Raw genomic sequence first — 20123 nt, 5'->3', positions numbered from 1 at the left:
CTATGTCAATATCTTAAATTAATTTTTTTATACAGACAAAAAGCAAAGAAAAGAGTGAGAGGAGGAAAGGGAATGAGATGCACACAAAAAATTATAAAAAGCAAATAGAAATTCAAATTACAGAAACTACAAGTAAACTAGTAAAAAAACAAAACCAATAGTCTTGAGCTTATTAATTTTTTTCGCAGCACAGGCATTGCTGAGTTCCACCGAATTTTAAACATAGAAGGCCGAATGTTCAAATTTATTTAAAAACAATAAGCAGTCTCAGCACAGCAGACACTATTGTACAAAATCACATTTTCGATCAAAGCTACGATTACAAACTCCCGAAAGAATTGTGTAGCAAAGAAATTACGAGTATCTCTCACCTTTTGATTTTCCTCTGTTTATTTTTCCTGCCATTTTTGTTTAGCTTTTTTGAGCTTCTAGCAAGTCCAAGACGACGATCTCTTAAGGACTGGCTTCATTTGTTTGTCCTCTTCGAGCGAAATCATCCCCAAGTGTGACGGATCCTCTAGCATCATCTTTGCAACCAGATATCCTGCTATCGACCATGTCTGGTACTTCCTTGCTTGTTTACCAATATATCTTCCTAGTTTCCCGTCATAATATTCTGGCCAAGAATCTTTTAGCAGACGACTCTCAGCAAGCTCGATTGCCCGTCTTGCAATTTGTGGTCTTCCCGTTTTGATGCAAGCGGCAGTTAGCATCCATAAAAGCACTGCAGCAATTTGAAACACAAAAATGTTAAAAGGATATGTATGGTAATGCGATTATAAGAGAGAATAGGTTAAGTTGGTTTACACATGTGAAACAATGACCTAAAGATGCTCCGCTTAAAAAATGCGATTATGAGACAGAGGCTCAGGCCAAATGAGGTAGAGGAAGACCTAGGAAGACTTGAACGAGACTTTAAGAAATGACATGGAGTTCTTGGAACTAACGGAAAACTTAGCGCAAAACTGAGCGCAGTGGCATTCTAAGAATCATACAACCAAACCCCCTAGTGGGATAAGGCTTGGTTGTCGATATGTATGGTAATAATCTTGGTGTGGTTTTTTCAAAGTGGAAACTTCATCTAGACCAGTCCTGGGGTAGATAATGGGGGGCAATAACAGGTAACGAAAACAAAACAAAACAAGGCGGGGCAAGGGAATGCAGCCCAATGCTAGGCAAGGGAATCAAGTATATTAGGCATGAAGCCTGCTTGGTTCTTTTACGAAATTGAAAAAATAGATAACTGCATGAAATATACCACCACCGTTTTCCAAAAACAAACTTGAAGAAAGAGATACCAAACTTACTTTTTCAGGATGAGTATTCAGTTCAGAAGTCAAAGACTTAAAATGAAAACAAAACAAGGCTGCTATTTTCATACTACTTGAACACTGTATTTAAAATATGCTTTTGAAAGCTCATCTAAGCAAGAAATCTTCCATCACGAAAAACATCCATAGTCCACAACTGATTTCCACCTTGGAAACCAAGCTATAATCCATAACGCAAATAATGATAAAATGATCTACCATCACAACTATTCAATTTGAATTTTATTTGCAGCAATAACATAGAAACTTCAAGTAGAGGGACAAACCTGGCCAGGATCCTCCATTATGGTAACTCCATCTGGTATTCTTGGGATCACAACCAGTTACGATTCGCCACTCATGACTGTCTATTGCTGGATAACATATTTTTAACGGCATTTCTCCAACCAACTCTTCCCAACGAGATTCAATGAGATCCATTATAGCCACTGATTGCTCTGGGGTTGCAAGAGAAGATAGAATTGCAACACAGTTACCCAAAGCAAACCATCGAAAATCCATCCTAGCAGGACTCACGTTGCCAATAAAGTAGCCACCACGGCATGGCATAAAATCAAATACCCAATCTGGGATGGAATCAGGAATGACATTGAACTTATTTACAGCTGCGTGCGAGTACTCTTCAGTCTTGTAACGGTATATATCATTTAATTGTTGGAAATCAAGCCAGAAGTAAACTCGCATATGGTAACTTAAGGCATGCAAACGCTTAGCAATTCGCTCTATGAATTCCTTTCCTTCTCCATCAGGTTTCAGCATCCCCAATGCACATCTCAATGCCACAAAGAACAGAGCTTGGATTTCAATCGGATAACCATAAATTCCCTGGATAACCATATAACATGTTAAATAAGATAAGACATCTTTTAAGGTTAAGTATATTAAAACCACGATATAGAAATAAAGCAATCAAGCAGACAAGAAAACTTGAAGCCAGCTACAAACCTGCATAAACGTGAAGACTAACGGACAATAATATATAACTAAAAGATTTATGCAAATGTTTCCTTTCTCGTTTTTTTCTTACTAAAAACTTCAAGCTACAAACCTTCATAACAGACAAGAATTATCCTTTTCTCATTTTTTTATTCTTTTATTATAAATAAATAATATCCTTCGTAAGCTTCTAAACCTTCATCTATTGGGGCAACAAATCATATTCACTTTTATTATGGGAGGAAGTGGAACTTAGTCCGCTATCCATCCATACATGTCAATGGATAAGGCATTAGACTCTAACAAATAGAACCGCAAGAACATGACTTTCAAGTTTCAACGCTTTACATAATTACAAATTTCTTAATAAGCTAGAGCACTGATTAAAGCCACTTTTAATCAATGTCAATGCAGCTATCATTGTTGTCTTCAAATGAAGAAAGCAGGAATATACTGCTAATAAAAACGATACTAGGGGACAACCCATATGCAGACAGATTGCTATACGAGAAGTCTATTGGTAATATATTCCTTCAGGCACAATAAATTCGTCACCGAGTATTAACCATCAGTCCACACACTCCCACACACATATTATTCAGATAATTCATCTTGTGGGTCAATTCATGTAAACGCCAAACTATGCCTTGTTACTTCTCAGAATTGTAATATTGAATGTAAGAACTAAGGGTAACGTGCTACGTACATTACATCCAATTTCATGTGCACTCCAACCACATTTAAACAGTGTATCATCTATTTGAAATTAAACCTAGCAAAGAAACCACAGTTACAAACCTGTAATCTTATAACGGTTAGGGACAGAAAGACTGAAGATTAATGACCTTATGATGGCTTTAAAGGACTTCTCAAGCTACGTCTTATTTGCACTGGCAATTAAGTTTCTTTTCGAAAAAAGAAATTCCTTTGAAAATGAAGTGCAACTTACCATTCTACGGTCAATCATGGAGCATCCATCAGCACAAAGCAACGTTGGGAACGTGTCAAAACCTTCTGAGAGACATAGAGTCAATATGAGCCTCATTCCTTTTTGACAATCTTCTGTTTCCACGAGACATAAATCCCCGGTTGATTTTGTATATGCACGGAGCAGTATAATCCACCAAAAACCAGAGTCAACAGGAGCAACTCTTCCAATTGCACTCTCTCCGAAATCTGCAATGATTGTATCTGACTTTCAGATAGGGTCATGAAGAACTTTGAAACTTGCTGGCATTGCACCTTCCCCGAGCTTGAACCTGTCTATTCTCTTTTCCCATACTTGAAGCTGCAGGGTCTTCAAGAGGAAGTTCTTAACTATCTCTGGCTCACCATTCATAAGGAAAGCCAGAGCACTAGGTACAAAATCTCGGACAAAAACCTAAACACAACCAGAATCATGTCAAGATTTAATAATCACTTAACTGAACACTTAAAACATAAATGTTTTAGAGCATTGTTTGCCTTCTCCCAAGGGTGTAATTCCTTTTTATATCCAATATTATGCCAAAATCAAAGAGAACAAGCGACATTTGCACGATCAATAAGTTTCCCGGCGTCATCACCTCACCTCATGAGTCTAATTAGATATTTCAACTGATAGATATTTCCCCAAGTTGATTTGATTGCCTAAATTATTATTTCAAAGACAGATAGATTATTGCATAATCTCACACAAAATGAAATTGAAAACAAAAGGCAAGCAAGGGTTAACAATTGTGAAAAGTTGACCTGATCATAATTCAAAACTTCCTCAGAGGCATGATCGTATGCGGCAATGGTGCCCATAGGCTGGTTGCGGTAGAAGACCAAAGAGCGGCGGAGAGCTTCCCATGCCTCAGCAACCATTGGATGGGGCTCAAACGAGTTGCGTGCAGAGGAAGCAGGAGTGTCAAAACCAGACCTTCCACCAGGGGAGTAGGCGCTGTCCATGTTGTCCAAGCCTACTCTTGTGAGGCCAATGGAGAGCTCACTGAGAGACCTCTCGTCGAAGGACCTCTGCCTCTCAATGTTGAGCCTGGGCTTGTCCAGAAGGCGTGAGAGGTCGTAGTCATCCATGTCCTAAATGGAGCAGTGCGAGCTCACATTTCGTAGCCCAAACTCTTTGGTCCCTTCCATTTCCTCGGTCCGTTTCTTCTTCTTCGAACTTCAACAGATTCCAATCGAACAAAATGAGAGGGAATTAGGGTTTGAGGAAATTGGGAGCTTTGCTGGAACGAGAAGGAATTAGGGTTTGAGGGCGCGAGGGGGAGAAGGTGGAAGCGAAAGAAGATTGGGAGGATCGAAGGAGCTTGAAGGGCTTGGGCTTTGAATTGGAAGACGAAGACAGATGTGCGCAGGGGAGCTGAGGAGGAGCCTTGTTAGGCTGTGCTATGGCGGATGCCATTGCTTGGTGGACTACACTTACATTGCAAGCCATTCTCTCTCTTCCTTGCGCGCGCGCTATCTCTCTCTCTCTCTCTCTCTCTCTCTCTCTCTCTCTCTCTCTCTCTCGGCGGGTAGACTTCACCGCGCAGAGCTTCACATCCACCGTTAAGTTCAACTGTAGCGTTAATATTTAAAGATTTGGCTTCGGCTATTATCTTGGGGTGGGCATCCATACGGCCAAACATGGGATTGTAGTTTTTCCGAAGACATGGAATAAGGGTGAAGCTATCTGTGTACATTTTTTATCTTCTATACAACTTTATGAATTTCTATCATTTAGTGATATTTCTTTTTATTTGTAAGTGATAGATCTTAAGTTTCATTCTTGTTAAGGCGAATTTGAATCATATTATTGTTAGCACATTGTAAGGCTAAGTGCACCTCTATCCCCTAGTGTAGATAATATTGTTTGTTCAAAAAAAACAAAAAACAAAAACAAAAATTTATGTCATTTGATCATCTTTGATTCATTTGATTCGAGACCAAAAATTAAGATGGGTCTATAAAAGGTAAACATGAGTGTGTGGATAGATTAGTTGTAAAATAAAGCGATTACGTGTTTGATAAATTGTATTTTGAGAGTGTTGTGAGTAGGAAAGGTAGTATAAAAGCGTTTAGTAAATTTTAATATAAAAGTGATATAATCGTGTGTATGATAAAAATAGACATGGTGGTGTGGGTCGGGATGCTGGTGATGACAGTGATGGTAAGGACAATGGTGGTGATGGCAACTGCAAATCGTTGCGGTGATGGTGGTAGTGATGGTGGGGACGGCGGTGGTAAGGGTGGTAGTGGTGGTAATTGTGGTTGTGATGGTGGTGGTGGCAGCAGCTGCGACGGTGGCAATGATGGGTGGTGGTAATGGTGGTGATTGTGCAAGGTTAGTGGTTGTAGTGGTAGGTGGTGAACGTCACTTTGTTCTCCAACAAAGAAAATAAATGTAGAATGATTAAAGAAGGGTATAAAATATCCATTAAAGGCGCAACTCTATTTTTTTATGAAAGTAGCTTTTAAAAGCAACCTACAAACTCCTTTTAAAAGCTACTATCTAGATGACATTACTTTCAAAATAAGCGAAAGTTTTATTTTTTTTTTTCCAAACACTTTTTATTGCTTAACTGTAATGTGAATTAGTTTTTGGTAAAAAATAAAATAAAAACCAAACAGGGCCTAACTGCGGTAGTCGTCTACCACTTATTACTACAGTTTTATTTTATGAATATTCCTCTTAACTTATAAGGACTTCCATAAAATTTTGAGTGAGTGTGATACTTATATATAGGAATCAGACAACTTGAGTTTGCTAACACTACTGCTACATTACTGTGACAGCCCGTCCCAAAAACATTTTAAACGTACGTGTAAAAAGACAGTTTTGCCCCTAGTTCGATTTTGTTACGTTTTTGGGTTGTTTTTGTGTGTGTGTGTTGGCATGTTTTGGGCCACACACCTTCTCCCACACACCATCACCTCCCTGTCCCTTTCCCTGCATCTGTCCCGAGCTCTCTCTCTCCCTTCCTATTCACCATACGTACGGACACACACACAAGCACACTAATCACCCACAGATCGAAGGAACCAAGCCCATATTCGAGCTCGTGAGGCTCGTGGGAACTCAACCGTACCATTTTCAGGTAAGAACTACAACAGTTTTCACATCGATTTCACAATGGCCGATTTGGGGTACTATTCATGCGAACGTAATTTCTCACGTTTTAGGGAAAATGAAGCTTGTAGATAACTTGGTGAGGTCCCAAGGAGGCTCGGAGTGGTTCGTTTGAAGAAATTGGACGTCGGGATCGTTGTATTTGGAGTTGGCCGGAGTTGGGTGGTTTGGACAAGTGAAATCTCGTGGTTTTCAACCCTTAAAAGTAGTATATTTATGTTCTCCTAGGTCTAAGCTTCATTTTGGTGGTGATTTCATGAAATTTGGATGAAAAACGAGCGAGATATTGAAGTTTGAAAATTTCCCAGTTTTCCGGCGCCGGCAACGTCGCCGGAGTCTCGCCGGGGAAGGAGACGGAATATTCCGTCAATTCTGACGGAATATTCCTGACGCCGTTAACGGAATCTGTCAAAACTAACGGAATATTCCTAACGGCGTCAGTTGACGCCGTCAGCGTGCCAGGCACGTGCCTGCGCGTGGCCGGCGCGTGTGGCCGTGCCTTGGCCGGTGCGTGGGGGAGCGTCCGGCGGTGGAAAATTTTTCTAAAAATTTGGGTGTGATCCTGAGGTTGTGTAGAGCATGTTGGTATATTCAATTGTCCAATTTGAGCAATGTATGAGAGGTTATTACGAAAGGAAGGTTATGTGCTTTAAAATTAACGTTTTTATAGTATTTTCGCATATAGGTGAGGCGTATCCCGAGGACGAGCGTGGTCACTCGAGGCAGGGGGCTACAACCCTTCCACTTATCAGTGAGTGGGCTTTTGGTTTTCCGTATATACCTATATACTTATATTTTCCCAGAAATTGATTTGAATTGTTAATTGCCATACGCCATGCATTAGATTATCGTTAATTATGGAATGTTAGTTACATTATTAGTTGTATATATATATATACACACACATGCATATTGGGTGCTGCGGACGCACAGGTAAGTGCCAGGTAAGTGTTACTTATGTTTACTTCTAGTAGTGATTCGAGATGCTTAGAGAGCTCATAACCTGCACCCCCGATGTTAGTGCTCCCGCCCAGAGTAGGGCACAGTCCTTCACGTGATGTTCACCTCCCGCACCACACGCTCAGCTTGGATCCAAGTTAGGTGCACAGTCCTGTCGTACAGACCACTTTAGGTGGTTCCGACTCGTAGGTGACCCGCGATTATTCGCACAGCCTTCACGTGATCGTAGCACTAGAGCGTTTATATGTGTTACACCCAGGCCTGTCGTACATACCACTTTAGGTGGTTCCGACTCATGGGCAGGTTCAGTTATTGTTATTGAGATTTGAGCTCTAGATGCAGCCGTACAGGCCACGTTAGATGACTCCGGCTGCCAGATGATATGTTATTGATGTGAGTTATACCTGAGCATTTGCATTTCGTTCTGAGGTTCCGACATGGCATATTCTTGAGCATGACTGGCATATATATTATATGTACGTATCTACGTTTATATTCTGGGAAGTATACATGTTTTACGGCGAGGGGTTAGAATATTGTTTTTGAAATGGTTTTTGGAAAAGCTTTGTTTTTGCCCACTCACACTTTTGTTTTGCGCCCCTCCAAGTTCTAGCTAGCTAGCAAGGTTGGTGGTGTCCCAGAGGGCTTTCCCGGCATTTCTGACAGACGTTCACCAGCGTAGGTCCACCTTCGGGTGTACTGTTGTTGTGTCATTTTAGTTTGGACTGCTTTAGGCTTTCTGCTCTGACTTATGTCTCACTTACACTAGCACTTATTACTTTTAACTTATGTATGCTAGTTTTTATTTATTCGTACTTTTACGTTACTATTTTACTAGCTTCCGCACTGTGCACATGGCTACGTCACTTCCACGTGACGGCCAACACGCCCTGATCTCGATCGGGGTGTGTCATTACTGTGAGTCTAATATATTGGTATCACACTCAAATTTTTCAGCCCGCTGTAAGAGTGTGATTCCTATATGAGTTCAATATATTGATATCACACTCATTGCTTCCAGCTTACCATGAAAGGCCTAACCAAAATGTCTTAAGTTCTAATCTTATAGGTATTAATGGAGTTTGAAATTCATACGCCGTGAGTTTGAGTCAAATTACATTATTACCATTGTAGGATGAGTTTGATATATTAATGATAAGGACAAAATAAAAGGTAAAGTGAATAGTATCATGATTGACTTTTTAATGTAAAAATGTGATTTTTCATTAACGTGAACAGTACTTTGAGTTTTTTGTTAAAACTCTCTTTGTTTTATCTCTATTTTATGATTGGTTACTTCATTTCTCTCTCATGGTATGTATTGTATAGGTGTCTTATATATGAGTTCAATATATTAAACTAAAAATACAAACTGATAACACTCAGATTTTCGGCTGCTATAGGAGTTTGATTTTATATTATTAGTATCACACTTAATTTCCTATCCGGAAGACTTTAGTATAAATATATTATTATATAAAAATGACCATTTTAGTTTAATTTGTTATGCAACGATACATTTACAAACTCACCCTTTTAGGGGTGAGGGGAGTAAATTGGTTTGATTTTGACTTCAAATAACAAGTTAAACAACTTAAAATCAACCAACTCCTCTTAGTGTAGATTATATCGTTTGTTTAAAAAAATCAGAAGTGTACCAATTGGGTTGGCTACAATTTTGAGCTTTGTGAACAGCCTTAAACTGAACTTGATTGACCATTACATATTTATTTTACATTAAGGGGTAAGAGCATAAATTGCGATCAAACTCGTTATCCACAAAATTTAAATTTATAATCTCTCACTTACAAAGGAAGAAAATACGACCATGTACTTAAAATTGAAAGTTGAAACTATAAAGCTATTGACTCCTAAGTTGTAACCATATTTGTTACTAGCCCTTGAACTTTGGCAACATCTTAATTTTTAGGATGATTTGATGCTAGAAAATAAAAGTTATGTAGTAAATTGTGGATTTTATTGTTATAATTGGGCTAATGATTATTAGGTTTAGGTCCAAACTGCCCGAACCAAATCATCCAAAATTAATTTGGTATGATATCCCTTAGAATTTTTGTCACATCCGAATCGAATAATATGAGTGAAAATGGGCCCAGATAGCGGTCCATCTTGGACCATGTCCATTTCTTAGAACATTGTTCCAGTGAATAAAGGACCTAAATTATAGGGAGAAATTCCCTATAATTAATTTTATCTAATGGAAAAATTAGTTGTATTTTTTACTTGTAAGTTCAATTCTTTAAAAACAGTCTACCAAATGCATTTTACACTCGTTTTTTGTATTTGTAAAACGAAAAGTTTACCAAATATAAGATTGTAAGATCAATTTTTGAATTGTTTAACCCTTCATTTAACAGAAAAAATAGATGGAGTTGACGCAAAGATCAATCATCAGACATGTCCTGACTTGCTTTCCTCCATGAAACGAGGGTGTTGACATGAGGCATGTAAGACCGCCGGATACATCCATTTACCATGTCGACCTTCCTCATCTCTTGGTCTCGAAAACTATAAGCATACAACGAGCCATCTTCGTCTCTCTGGAAAATAATATCTCCCTTGATTCTTAAACTGAAAAGAGGAACCATGTCTATGACCGAACCCACCGTGATACTGTGATTCTTTGTCCAGACTTCCCCACACAAACCTTTCAAGATCCAAATGTCGATATGGTTCACGTCTTCATGAATGACAAAACTCAAAAGGCCACCCATTTCCAGGATCCTGTCATGAGTTCGGCTGGGTTTTGGGAGCGGTATTTGGTGAAACTTCTCCTTATCCACTTCCATAGATACAATGTAATCGCTGCGGTCAACTTCAGGAATCCAGTGAAGACCTCCAATGGCTGAAACAGGTTCATATCCAAACCAACGAAGAAGCCTGAATGGAGGGCCAATTACCTCTCTCCATGCTTGTGTCCAAAGACTCAAAATCTCACAGCTGTCAAACCCCAACTCATCCCAAAACAAGTGGACTACTTTGTATTCACCCGTAACATCATTCAGTATAAAACCATAGGATTCACGATGTGGATGAGATAAAGTACCCAGAGGAAGTGCAATCAGCTTCCTCGTCACAGGATTCATGACTGCCAGTCCTCCTTTCTTCACCATGTTATCAAGCAAAATTAGACCATTGCAGGTGGCTCTGATCTTGCCCGAGCATTTTAAATTGTACTCTCCTATCTCACTCTTATCATTTTTGAAGTCCAGAAACTGGATAGAATACATTGGAGAGTTTATGAGAGGGTGGCCAAAAATGGGGATAGGGTTTGGATGAAGAAGTTTTAGTTCAACCGAGACAGTGTTTGGGTTTTCTCGTGGTATAGAAGCCTTAGAATAAGGGTACAAACTGTGCTTTGGAATTGGTGATAGAAAGATCAAAACAGATTCAGAACGATGGAGATGAGCATCAATGAATTTGGGGTTTTTAATTATGTTATACCAAGGCTTGCAGACAAACCTTGACCTTTGAAGAGAGTCGAGAGGAAGTCGCACAAGGATATTTGATACACAATCTTTATGGAGGTAAGGGGCTTGTGCTTCTGGCCACTGTTTTTTCTCTTCCTCTAATTTCTTGGTCAACGATCTCTCCTCCACTAACCTTAATAAGCCTGCATTCTTGTTTCCAATTAATTTCTCCATTATGGCCTTTTAGTTTAAGCACTTGGCACCTACAAATAAAGGATAACGTTACAAACATTCATTTCCAAATGAAGTAAGTATTAAATAAGCCAAAAATAAAATATAAAACAAGAGAGTGAGGATAACAATGGCTTGGCAGCTTTCAGGAAAGCATCAAATGAAGTTATGAAACGTACTATGTGGAAACCTATTTCCACCGCCCAATGAGAATATTACAAGTGAACTGAAGGATGCCGCCTTCACTGTACCCCTCAAACCAACACGGGAAAACTATGCACGATCTCGTCCTGCATTAAATGAGGTAGGTGAAGCCTCGACTTGCAAACCCACAGAGGAAGCCTCCTCTGTTGGGCTCGCGTACCAGACATACCAATTATTGCCCAAAAGCTCATCAACCCCTGCAGGTCCTAATAAGGAATACAACCCAGATAACGGTTGATACTGCGACCAATGAGCACACACCACATGTACAGCTAAAAGCTACAATCATTCTTGAGTTAAGCCAGTATAAAAGGACCAGGTACGACTACGCTGGGGGCATGCTATTCAGAAGGTCCTACTTAGGATGACATCTAACTTGCTTAGGACCAAAAGAAGCTCAAAAGGTATTAAAAATATAATTCACGACGGGGAGTGTGCCCTAGTAAAAAAGCCTCTAAAATCTAGCCAACTATGCACTAGGATGCCAGATTTATGTGCACAAATGAGACAAGTGTCAGAGCTTCTCCGCAACACCTCGACAGCCACTCTAGAAACTTAACCCCCAACCTCTGCACAGAGCTCCTGGGGATATTTGCTGCATCCGAGTGGTTTCCAATTACTTCACAAAAATAGGTTGATGCACTGCCTCTGCATAGACTTCTAGCAGAAAACAAGCTACCATGCACAAGGATATAAGGATAAAAAGATACAAACTATCGCAATACAAACTATCGCAGCTTGCATACCAAACTAACAACAATAATAATCATCAAACTACAGCACCCCACCAATCGCAATCGACATGAATCAAAGAAAACAGAAACTGCTTCACAATTCTTACACTACACTATATAATTGTCACCTCCTCCTCCTCCTCATCATATATAAAATGATCCAAACCAAACCTCGGTGTCGTTTTAGAGCGAGATTGCCAAACAAATCATTATACACACACACACACACACATATATATATGCATATAATTTCAGGGTATTAATAGTAACGAAGCCATTAATTAAGACAGACTACGACTTGACTTTTGTTGATCAAATTCAATTCAGAAACAGACTGGTTAGCAAAGAACAAGTAAGTATTTATTTGACAAACACCACATCACACCACACCAAAACATCCACGGTGGCAGGACCGGTGGTCCACAAAGCAAGCAGCCGGCCCTCCCTCCCTAGATCTAATCGCAAGCAGGAAAAAAAACAAGAGGGAAATTCAACGGTAGTTTACTGAAAAAGGGCGCCCCAAGCTAACAAGGGTCCCGCTTTACGAGGGTCGGGGAACGTCTAATTCGACGGTAAGCAGCCTTACCTTGCTTTGCAGGCTTCCACGACTCAAAAATTTGACCCTTCAGTCACAAAGAAGCAACATTTCCGTTAAGCCGAGGATCGCAACCTTTTGAGTAAATTTTTCAAAAGAGAGAACCCAGAATCAAGAAGAATTAATTCAATTGTACGAAGTGACTGTGAAATGGTAAAAAAAAAAAAAAAAAAGTTGGGAATTGGGATCATATCTCAAGTTCCCTGCGATTGGAATTGGAATGGGATCATGGGATTACCTGATCGATGATTGTGATTGATTCGTCAGGCGAAAGTGATCGAAATTCACGACGTCTGCGTCTCGAAATTTTGTAGAGAGAATGAAAACTGAAACAAAAGCTACTTACTACTACCACCCCACTTATACGACAAAGGCGACGACCAAGACCACGACCAAACCAAAGGAGAAATGCTCGTCTTCCGTTACCCACAACGCCAGCTGGTGCCCCGTGCCCTCTCTCTCTCTCTCTCTCTTCGGTTGAAGCGTGTCCCTCACAACTTAATACTATTTTATTTCGTGTAAGGCAATCTACACACTCGTTTTTACTTCTTATACATCATTCTTAATTTCGGCCGTCAAATCAAATGAATAAAAAAATATCAATGACTTAAATTAATAAGAATGTGTGAGATATAAAAATTGGTTTGTGAATATCACAATCTTTTTATTTTATGAAAAAAAGAGAAAATGTGATCTCGTTCAATCTAATTTTGAAATTTTGGAAGAAAATTAAGTGCAGTCTCTTCCAAATGTCAAATGGGAATACAATTACTTTTGGCCTACCAAGTGAAACAGAAGGTTAAAATAGATGCGATGGTATGAAAAAAAATGTATTTATGAGAATTTAAACTCTCAAGTTAGAGAAATTTTTTATTTTTTGTAAAATACGAATACACCACATATCAATATACAAGTAATGAAGCACTTATAAATATATTTTTCACCAATTATATAATGACATATGAACAATCAACTCGTGTTCTAAAAACATTGAAAATTTTCTCCTCAAGTTCTAGTTGAGGAGTTCCAAACTAACCACTAGAAGAACCTCTGCTAAGGGTAGTGCAGGACCACCAAACTATCGTGAGCACAAGGCAACAGACTAATACTTCGCTTAGTTTTTTTTTTTTTTTTTTTTTTTTTTGTTTGAAACAAAAGATTAGTTGTTAAGTTTTGGTTTATTTTATTTTAGTGAAAAAAAGGAAGTCAAATAAAAAAGAAAGGAACCCCGCCGAGTACCAGTTATCCTCTCCGCTCCTCCTCTGTCAGTCCAGTCAATCCAGTCGGTCGACATCATCGAGTGGGTCGGCCGTGGGAGTGGGGAGTGAGTCTACTAGTCAGCGTCATCACGGCCGTAATTAAATTTTTATTACTTTTGACCCTGAATTTCATTTCTTGGGAGTTACCTCATCAAAAGGATCCGGATAGGATCCTGAAGATCTGTAAATCATATATGTTCATCATACATTATGCGATTATTTTTTGTCAGGTACGATTTGTAATTAATTTTAAATAAAAATATTTAAAATTATTTCGACTGTTTAATTAAAGATATTAGATTGTGAGTGTATGTCAGACTAGTAACCTTAATCGGAGGAATATAGTGACAGTCCAAGTGGCTGCCCAACCCATCCTGTAGTTATTTCTGTGCTTCTAGCAAAAGCAGCCTCATCTTTTCCATTCCTAACCGCAGTAAGCCAAGCTGACCCACGAAAAGTAAGGACTTTCAACGTGTCTATATGTACTCTTCACTAATTGTTGGGAAACTAGGAAGAGGATTTTCTCCCCTCCGTATCTCTCTTCCCTTTCCTTTCCTTCTACTTGGACTGTTAAGATTAAGCTACGTCAATATCTTAAATTGATTTTTTTTATACAGACAAAAAGACAAAAAGCAAAGAATAGAGTGAGAGGAGGAAAGGGAATGAGATGCACACAAAAAATTATGAAAAGCAAATAGAAATTCAAATTACAGAAATTACAAGTAACTAGTAAAAAAACCAAAACCAATAGTCTTGAGCTTATTAATTTTTTCCGCAGCACAGGCATTGCTGAGTTCCATCGAATTTTAAACATAGAAGGCCGAATGTTCAAATTTATTTAAAAACAATAAGCAGTCTAAGCACAGCAGACACTATTGTACAAAATCACATTGTCGATCAAGGCTACGATTACAAACTCCCGAAAGAATTGTGTAGCAAAGAAATTACGAGTATCTCTCACCTTTTGATTTTCCTCTGTTTTTTTTTCCTGCCATTTTTGTTTAGCTTTTTTGAGCTTCTAGCAATTCCAAGACGACGATCTCTTAAGGACTGGCTTCATTTGTTTGTCCTCTTCGAGCGAAATCATCCCCAAGTGTGACGGATCCTCTAGCATCATCTTTGCAACCAGATATCCTGCTATTGACCATGTCTGGTACTTCCTTGCTTGTTTACCAATATATCTTCCTAGTTTCCCGTCATAATATTCTGGCCAAGAATCTTTTAGCAGACGACTCTCAGCAAGCTCGATTGCCCGTCTTGCAATTTGTGGTCTTCCCGTTTTGATGCAAGCGGCAGTTAGCATCCATAAAAGCACTGCAGCAATTTGAAACACAAAAATGTTAAAAGGGTATGTATGGTAATGCGATTATAAGAGAGAGTAGGTTAAGTTGGTTTACATATGTGAAACAATGACCTAAAGATGCTCCGGTTAAAAAATGCGATTATGAGACAGAGGCTCAGGCCAAATGAGGTAGAGGAAGACCTAGAAGGACTTGAATGAGACTCTAAGAAATGACATGGAGTGCTTGGAACTAACGGAAGACTTAACGCAAAACTGAGCGCAGTGGCGTTCTAAGAATCATACAACCAAACCCCCTAGTGGGATAAGGCTTTGTTGTCGATATGTATGGTAATAATCTTGGTGTGGTTTTTTCAAAGTGGAAACTTCATCTAGACCAGTCCTGGGGTAGATAATGGGGGGCAATAACAGGTAATGAAAACAAAACAAAACGAAACACAACAAAACGAAACAAGGCGGGGCAAGGGAATGCAGCCCAACGCTAGGCAAGGGAATCAAGTATATTAGCCATGAAGCCTGCTTGGTTCTTTTACGAAATTGAAAGAATAGATAACCGCGTGAAATATACCACCACCGTTTTCCGAAAACAAACTTGAAGAAAGAGATATCAAACTTACTTTTTCAGGATGAGTATTCAGTTCAGAAGTGAAGGACTTGAACACTGTATTTAAAATATGCATTTGAAAGCTCATCTAAGCAAGAAATCTTCCATTACGTAAAACATCCATAGTCCACAACTGATTTCCACCTTGGAAACCAAGCTATAATCCATAACGCAAATAATGATAAAATGATCTACCATCACAACTATTCGATTTGAATTTTATTTGCAGCAATAACATAGAAACTTCAAGTAGAGGGACAAACCTGGCCAGGATCCCCCATTATGGTAACTCCATCTGGTATTCTTGGGATCACAACCAGTTACAATTCGCCACTCATGACTGTCTATTGCTGGATAACATATTTTTAACGGCATTTCTCCAACCAACTCTTCCCAACGAGATTCAATGAGATCCATTATAGCCACTGATTGCTCTGGGGTTGCAAGAGAAGATAGAATTGCAACACAGTTACCCAAAGCAAACCATCGAAAATCCATCCTAGCAGGACTCACGTTGCCAATAAAGTAGCCACCACGGCATGGCATAAAATCAAATACCCAATCTGGGATGGAATCAGGAATGACATTGAACTTATTTACAGCTGTGTGCGAGTACTCTTCAGTCTTGTAACGGTATATATCATTTAATTGTTGGAAATCAAGCCAGAAGTAAACTCGCATGTGGTAACTTAAGGCATGCAAACGCTTGACAATTCGCTCTATGAATTCTTTTCCTTCTCCATCAGGTTTCAGCATTCCCAATGCACATCTCAATGCCATAAAGAACAGAGCTTGGATTTCAATCGGATAACCATAAATTCCCTGGATAACCATATAACAGGTTAAATAAGATAAGACATTTTTTAAGGTTAAGTATACTAAAACCACGATATAGAAATAAAACAATCAGGCAGACAAGAAAACTTGAAGTCAGCTACAAACCTGCATCAACGTGAAGACTAATGGACAATAATATATAAACAGTGAAATAAAATGCATAATATACCATGTAAGAAATAAATAAATAATATCCTTCATGAGCTTCTAAACCTTCATCTATAGGGACTACAAATCATATTCACTTTTATTATGGGAGGAAGTGGAACTTAGTCGGCTATCCATCCATCCATACATGTCAATGGATAAGGCATTAGACACTAACAAATAGAACCGCAAGAACATGACTTTCAAGTTTCAACGCTTTAAATAATTACAAATTTCTTTATAGCTAGAGCGCTGATTAAAGCCACTTTTAATCAATGTCAATGCAGCTATCATTGTTGTCTTCAAATGAAGAAAGCAAGAATATACTGCTAATAGAAACGATACTAGGGGACAACCCATACGTAGACAGATTGCTATACGAGAAGTCTATTGGTGATAAATTCGTCACCGAGTATTAACCATCAGTCCACACACTCCCACACATATTATTCAGATAATTCATCTTATGGGTCAATTCATGTAAATGCCAACTGCGCCTTGTTACTTCTCAGAATTGTAATATTGAACGTAAGAACTAAGGGTAACGTGCTACGTACATAATATCCAATTTCATGCGCACTCCAACCACATTTAAACAGTGTATCATCTATTTGAAACTAAACCTAGCAAAGAAACCACAGTTGCAAACCTGTAATCTTATAACGGTTAGGGACAGAAAGACTAAAGATTAATGACCTTATGATGCCTTTAAAGGACTTCTCAAGCTACTTCTTATTTGGACTGGCAATTAAGTCTCTTTTCGAAAAAAGAAATTCCTTTGAAAATGAAGTGCAACTTACCATTCTACGATCAATCATGGAGCATCCATCAGCACAAAGCAACGTTGGGAACGTGTCAAAACCTTCTGAGAGACATAGAGTCAATATGAGCCTCATTCCTTTTTGACAATCTGCTGTTTCCGCGAGAGATAAATCCCCGGTTGATTTTGTATATGCACGGAGCAGTATAATCCACCAAAAACCAGAGTCAACAGGAGCAACTCTTCCAATTGCACTCTCTCCGAAATCTGCAATGATTGTATCTGACTTTCGGATAGGGTCATGAAGAACTTTGAAGCTTGCTGGCATTGCACCTTCCCCGAGCTTGAACCTGTCTATTTTCTTTTCCCATCCTTGAAGCTGCAGGGTCTTCAAGAGGAAGTTCTTAACTATCTCCGGCTCACCATTCATAAGGAAAGCCAGAGCACTAGGTACAAAATCTCGGACAAAAACCTAAACACAACAAGAATCATGTCAAGATTTAATGCTCACTTAACTGAACACTTTTTTAGAGCTTTGTTTGCCTTCTCCCAAGGGTGTAATTCCTTTTTATATCCAATATTATGCCAAAATCAAAGAGAACAAGCGACATTTGCTAGATCAATAAGTTTCTCGGCGTCATCACCTCACCTCACGAGTCTAAATTAGATATTTCAATTGATCGCAGTTAGCAGATATTAAGAATGTCTATCAATCTAGAGGGCGAACCACTTTTCCCCAATTTGATTTGATTGCCAGAATTATTATTTCAAAAACAGATAGATTATTGCATAATCTCACACAAAATGAAATTGAAAACAAAAGGCAAGCAAGGGTTGACAATTGTGAAAAGTTGACCTGATCATAATTCAAAACTTCCTCAGAGGCATGATCGTATGCGGCAATGGTGCCCATAGGCTGGTTGCGGTAGAAGACCAAAGAGCGGCGGAGAGCATCCCATGCCTCAGCAACCATTGGATGGGGCTCAAACGAGTTGCGTGCAGAGGAAGCAGGAGTGTCAAAACCAGACCTTCCACCGGGGGAGTAGGTGCTGTCCATGTTGTCCAAGCCGACTCTTGTGAGGCCAATGGAGAGCTCACTGAGTGACCTCTCGTCAAAGGACCTCTGCCTCTCAATGTTGAGCCTGGGCTTGTCGAGAAGGCGTGAGAGGTCGTAGTCATCCATGTCCGAAATGGAGCAGTGCGAGCTCACATTTCGTAGCCCAAACTCTTTGGTCCCTTCCATTTCCTCGGTCCGTTTCTTCTTCTTCGAACTTCAACAGATTCCAATCGAACAAAATGACTTGCTTCACTTCTCAAGTCTCAACGGATCTGAAATCTGTTTGTGTTGTGTTCAACTCCTACCAGACCAATTTATTTATTATTTTATCAGGCAAAACATACAATTTACATGAAAAACAAAATCACATAAACCTTTCAGAAAGAAAATAAAATTGAAAAAAAAAAAAAAAAAAGAGAGAGAGAGAGAAAGCAGCTCCAGTGAATCATATAATCTATCACCAACAAAAATTAAGGACGTTAATCAATAGTTAAATAATAATTCAATCAACAATAACAACCTCATATGAGTTTATAAAATTTGGTTTGAAAATTTCGTCTCCTATCATTATCCATAAGTAAAATATTATTAGGATGAACAATCATTTTTCAAAACCTGTGTACAAAAATATGCAACAAAACAGAAAATTACAGATTACTTAGGGTGATGTAATCCACATGAGTATCCATTTTTACTCTCCATACCCTTTAATCTCTTAATTTCGCCGTCAGATCAATTTTAACTGTTAAATAGAATGAATTGAAGAATATGAAATAAACAAAGGTGCGTGACAGTAAAAAAGTGTGAATAGTACTAGCACTATATAACAGTCTCTGACAGATTAAATCATTACAGCAGATAAAATTAAACATTATTTAATAATAATAAATTGTAATAATGGTAGATCAAGATCAACAAGTAACATTCAGCATTAACGTACAAGAAAACCAGATCTGAACCTTCTCAGCAAAAAAAAATGCAAATTAAGGAGAGAGAGAACGAGAAGAGAGAAAGAGAGATTATACCTCAGAGAGAGAGAGAGAGAGAGAGAAATGTCAAAGGAGGTGAAGGAGGTGGAGTCTCCGTCGGCGTGATCGGGCTATCGCCGGCGATATCGCGGGGGAGTGGTCGGAAAGATGACGTAAAAATATAATATTAATATTATTACAACAGTAGAGCGATTTGCTTGCTTCTTGGAAGAAAGGAGAAAGAAAAGAACGAAGAGGAAAAAAAGAGCAGGTGGTTAAGCACCTACTATTTATAGCGTGGGAGGGTAGCTGAAAGAGTGGAGCAGGCGATGGATTTGCCAACGTGTCAAAAACGACACCGTTTATTAACACTTCATATTTTGTTGACTACACTCCATATAATAATTTAATATTAAATAAAATGACTATTTAAGCCCTAAAATGTTCTAAAAATTAAAAAGAAGATTCTAAATATACCCCTACGTCATGCTTAAAATTTACTTCTTAGCTCGCACATAAGCAATATGATTATTTTTCCAAAAAGAATGAACAGGTTTTCCGTAAAAGTTTGAAAACTCAATGCAAAACTCCATGACTTCAATATATATATATACAACTGCAAGACTTAAACTCTTTTGCTCTTGAGTCAGTTTGGGTGAGGCTTGTGTCCTTTTGT

General features: G+C 38.8%; 3 protein-coding genes across 8 annotated transcripts; all 3 read right to left on the bottom strand.

The window, feature by feature from the left end:
• Positions 1 to 73: 73 nt before the first annotated feature.
• LOC103952544 (alkaline/neutral invertase CINV2-like) lies at positions 74 to 4340 on the bottom strand. Its single transcript, XM_018648753.2, is given in 4 exon segments — positions 74 to 724; positions 1598 to 2156; positions 3217 to 3648; positions 3999 to 4340. Coding segments are annotated over 4 exon segments (1614 nt in total). The 5' UTR covers positions 4326 to 4340; the 3' UTR covers positions 74 to 428.
• A 5259-nt stretch (positions 4341 to 9599) lies between these two features.
• LOC103952541 (F-box protein CPR1-like) lies at positions 9600 to 12985 on the bottom strand. 6 transcript variants are annotated; one of them, XM_048583228.1, is made up of 4 exons: positions 12754 to 12985; positions 12507 to 12590; positions 11162 to 11392; positions 9600 to 11014 (listed from the first exon to the last, which is right to left on the bottom strand). In XM_048583228.1, exon 4 carries the CDS (start codon positions 10983 to 10985, stop codon positions 9726 to 9728), a length of 1260 nt encoding a protein of 419 aa, XP_048439185.1. In that variant the 5' UTR covers positions 10986 to 11014; positions 11162 to 11392; positions 12507 to 12590; positions 12754 to 12985; the 3' UTR covers positions 9600 to 9725. The 6 variants fall into 6 exon arrangements, with proteins under 6 accessions (XP_048439185.1, XP_048439186.1, XP_009362419.2 ...); XM_048583229.1 differs by having other exon boundaries at positions 11162 to 11272; XM_009364144.3 differs by lacking the exon at positions 11162 to 11392.
• A 1519-nt stretch (positions 12986 to 14504) lies between these two features.
• LOC103952542 (probable alkaline/neutral invertase D) lies at positions 14505 to 18675 on the bottom strand. Its single transcript, XM_009364145.3, has 4 exons — positions 18279 to 18675; positions 17463 to 17894; positions 15942 to 16500; positions 14505 to 15088 (listed from the first exon to the last, which is right to left on the bottom strand). Exons 1-4 carry the CDS (start codon positions 18663 to 18665, stop codon positions 14793 to 14795), a joined length of 1674 nt encoding a protein of 557 aa, XP_009362420.2. The 5' UTR covers positions 18666 to 18675; the 3' UTR covers positions 14505 to 14792.
• Between the last annotated feature and the right edge of the window lie 1448 nt (positions 18676 to 20123).

This window comes from the organism of the source record quoted next, unplaced genomic scaffold (assembly GCF_019419815.1).
Source record: "Pyrus x bretschneideri cultivar Hongxiangsu unplaced genomic scaffold, Pyrus_bretschneideri_v1 Contig2, whole genome shotgun sequence".
In the NCBI taxonomy this organism is placed as follows: domain Eukaryota; kingdom Viridiplantae; phylum Streptophyta; class Magnoliopsida; order Rosales; family Rosaceae; genus Pyrus; species Pyrus x bretschneideri.
This window is presented reverse-complemented; position numbering and strand designations above follow the sequence as displayed.

Bases quoted from the DNA above. Each gene is read 5' to 3' on its own strand.
- LOC103952541 (XM_048583228.1), bottom strand. From the start codon at position 10,985: ATGGAGAAATTAATTGGAAACAAGAATGCAGGCTTATTAAGGTTAGTG.
- LOC103952542 (XM_009364145.3), bottom strand. From the start codon at position 18,665: ATGGAAGGGACCAAAGAGTTTGGGCTACGAAATGTGAGCTCGCACTGC. The intron at 17,895-18,278 runs GTCAACTTTTCA...TGTTGTGTTTAG, and splicing joins AAGTTTTGAATTATGATCAG to GTTTTTGTCCGAGATTTTGT. The intron at 16,501-17,462 runs GTAAGTTGCACT...ATGGTTATCCAG, and splicing joins CCATGATTGATCGTAGAATG to GGAATTTATGGTTATCCGAT.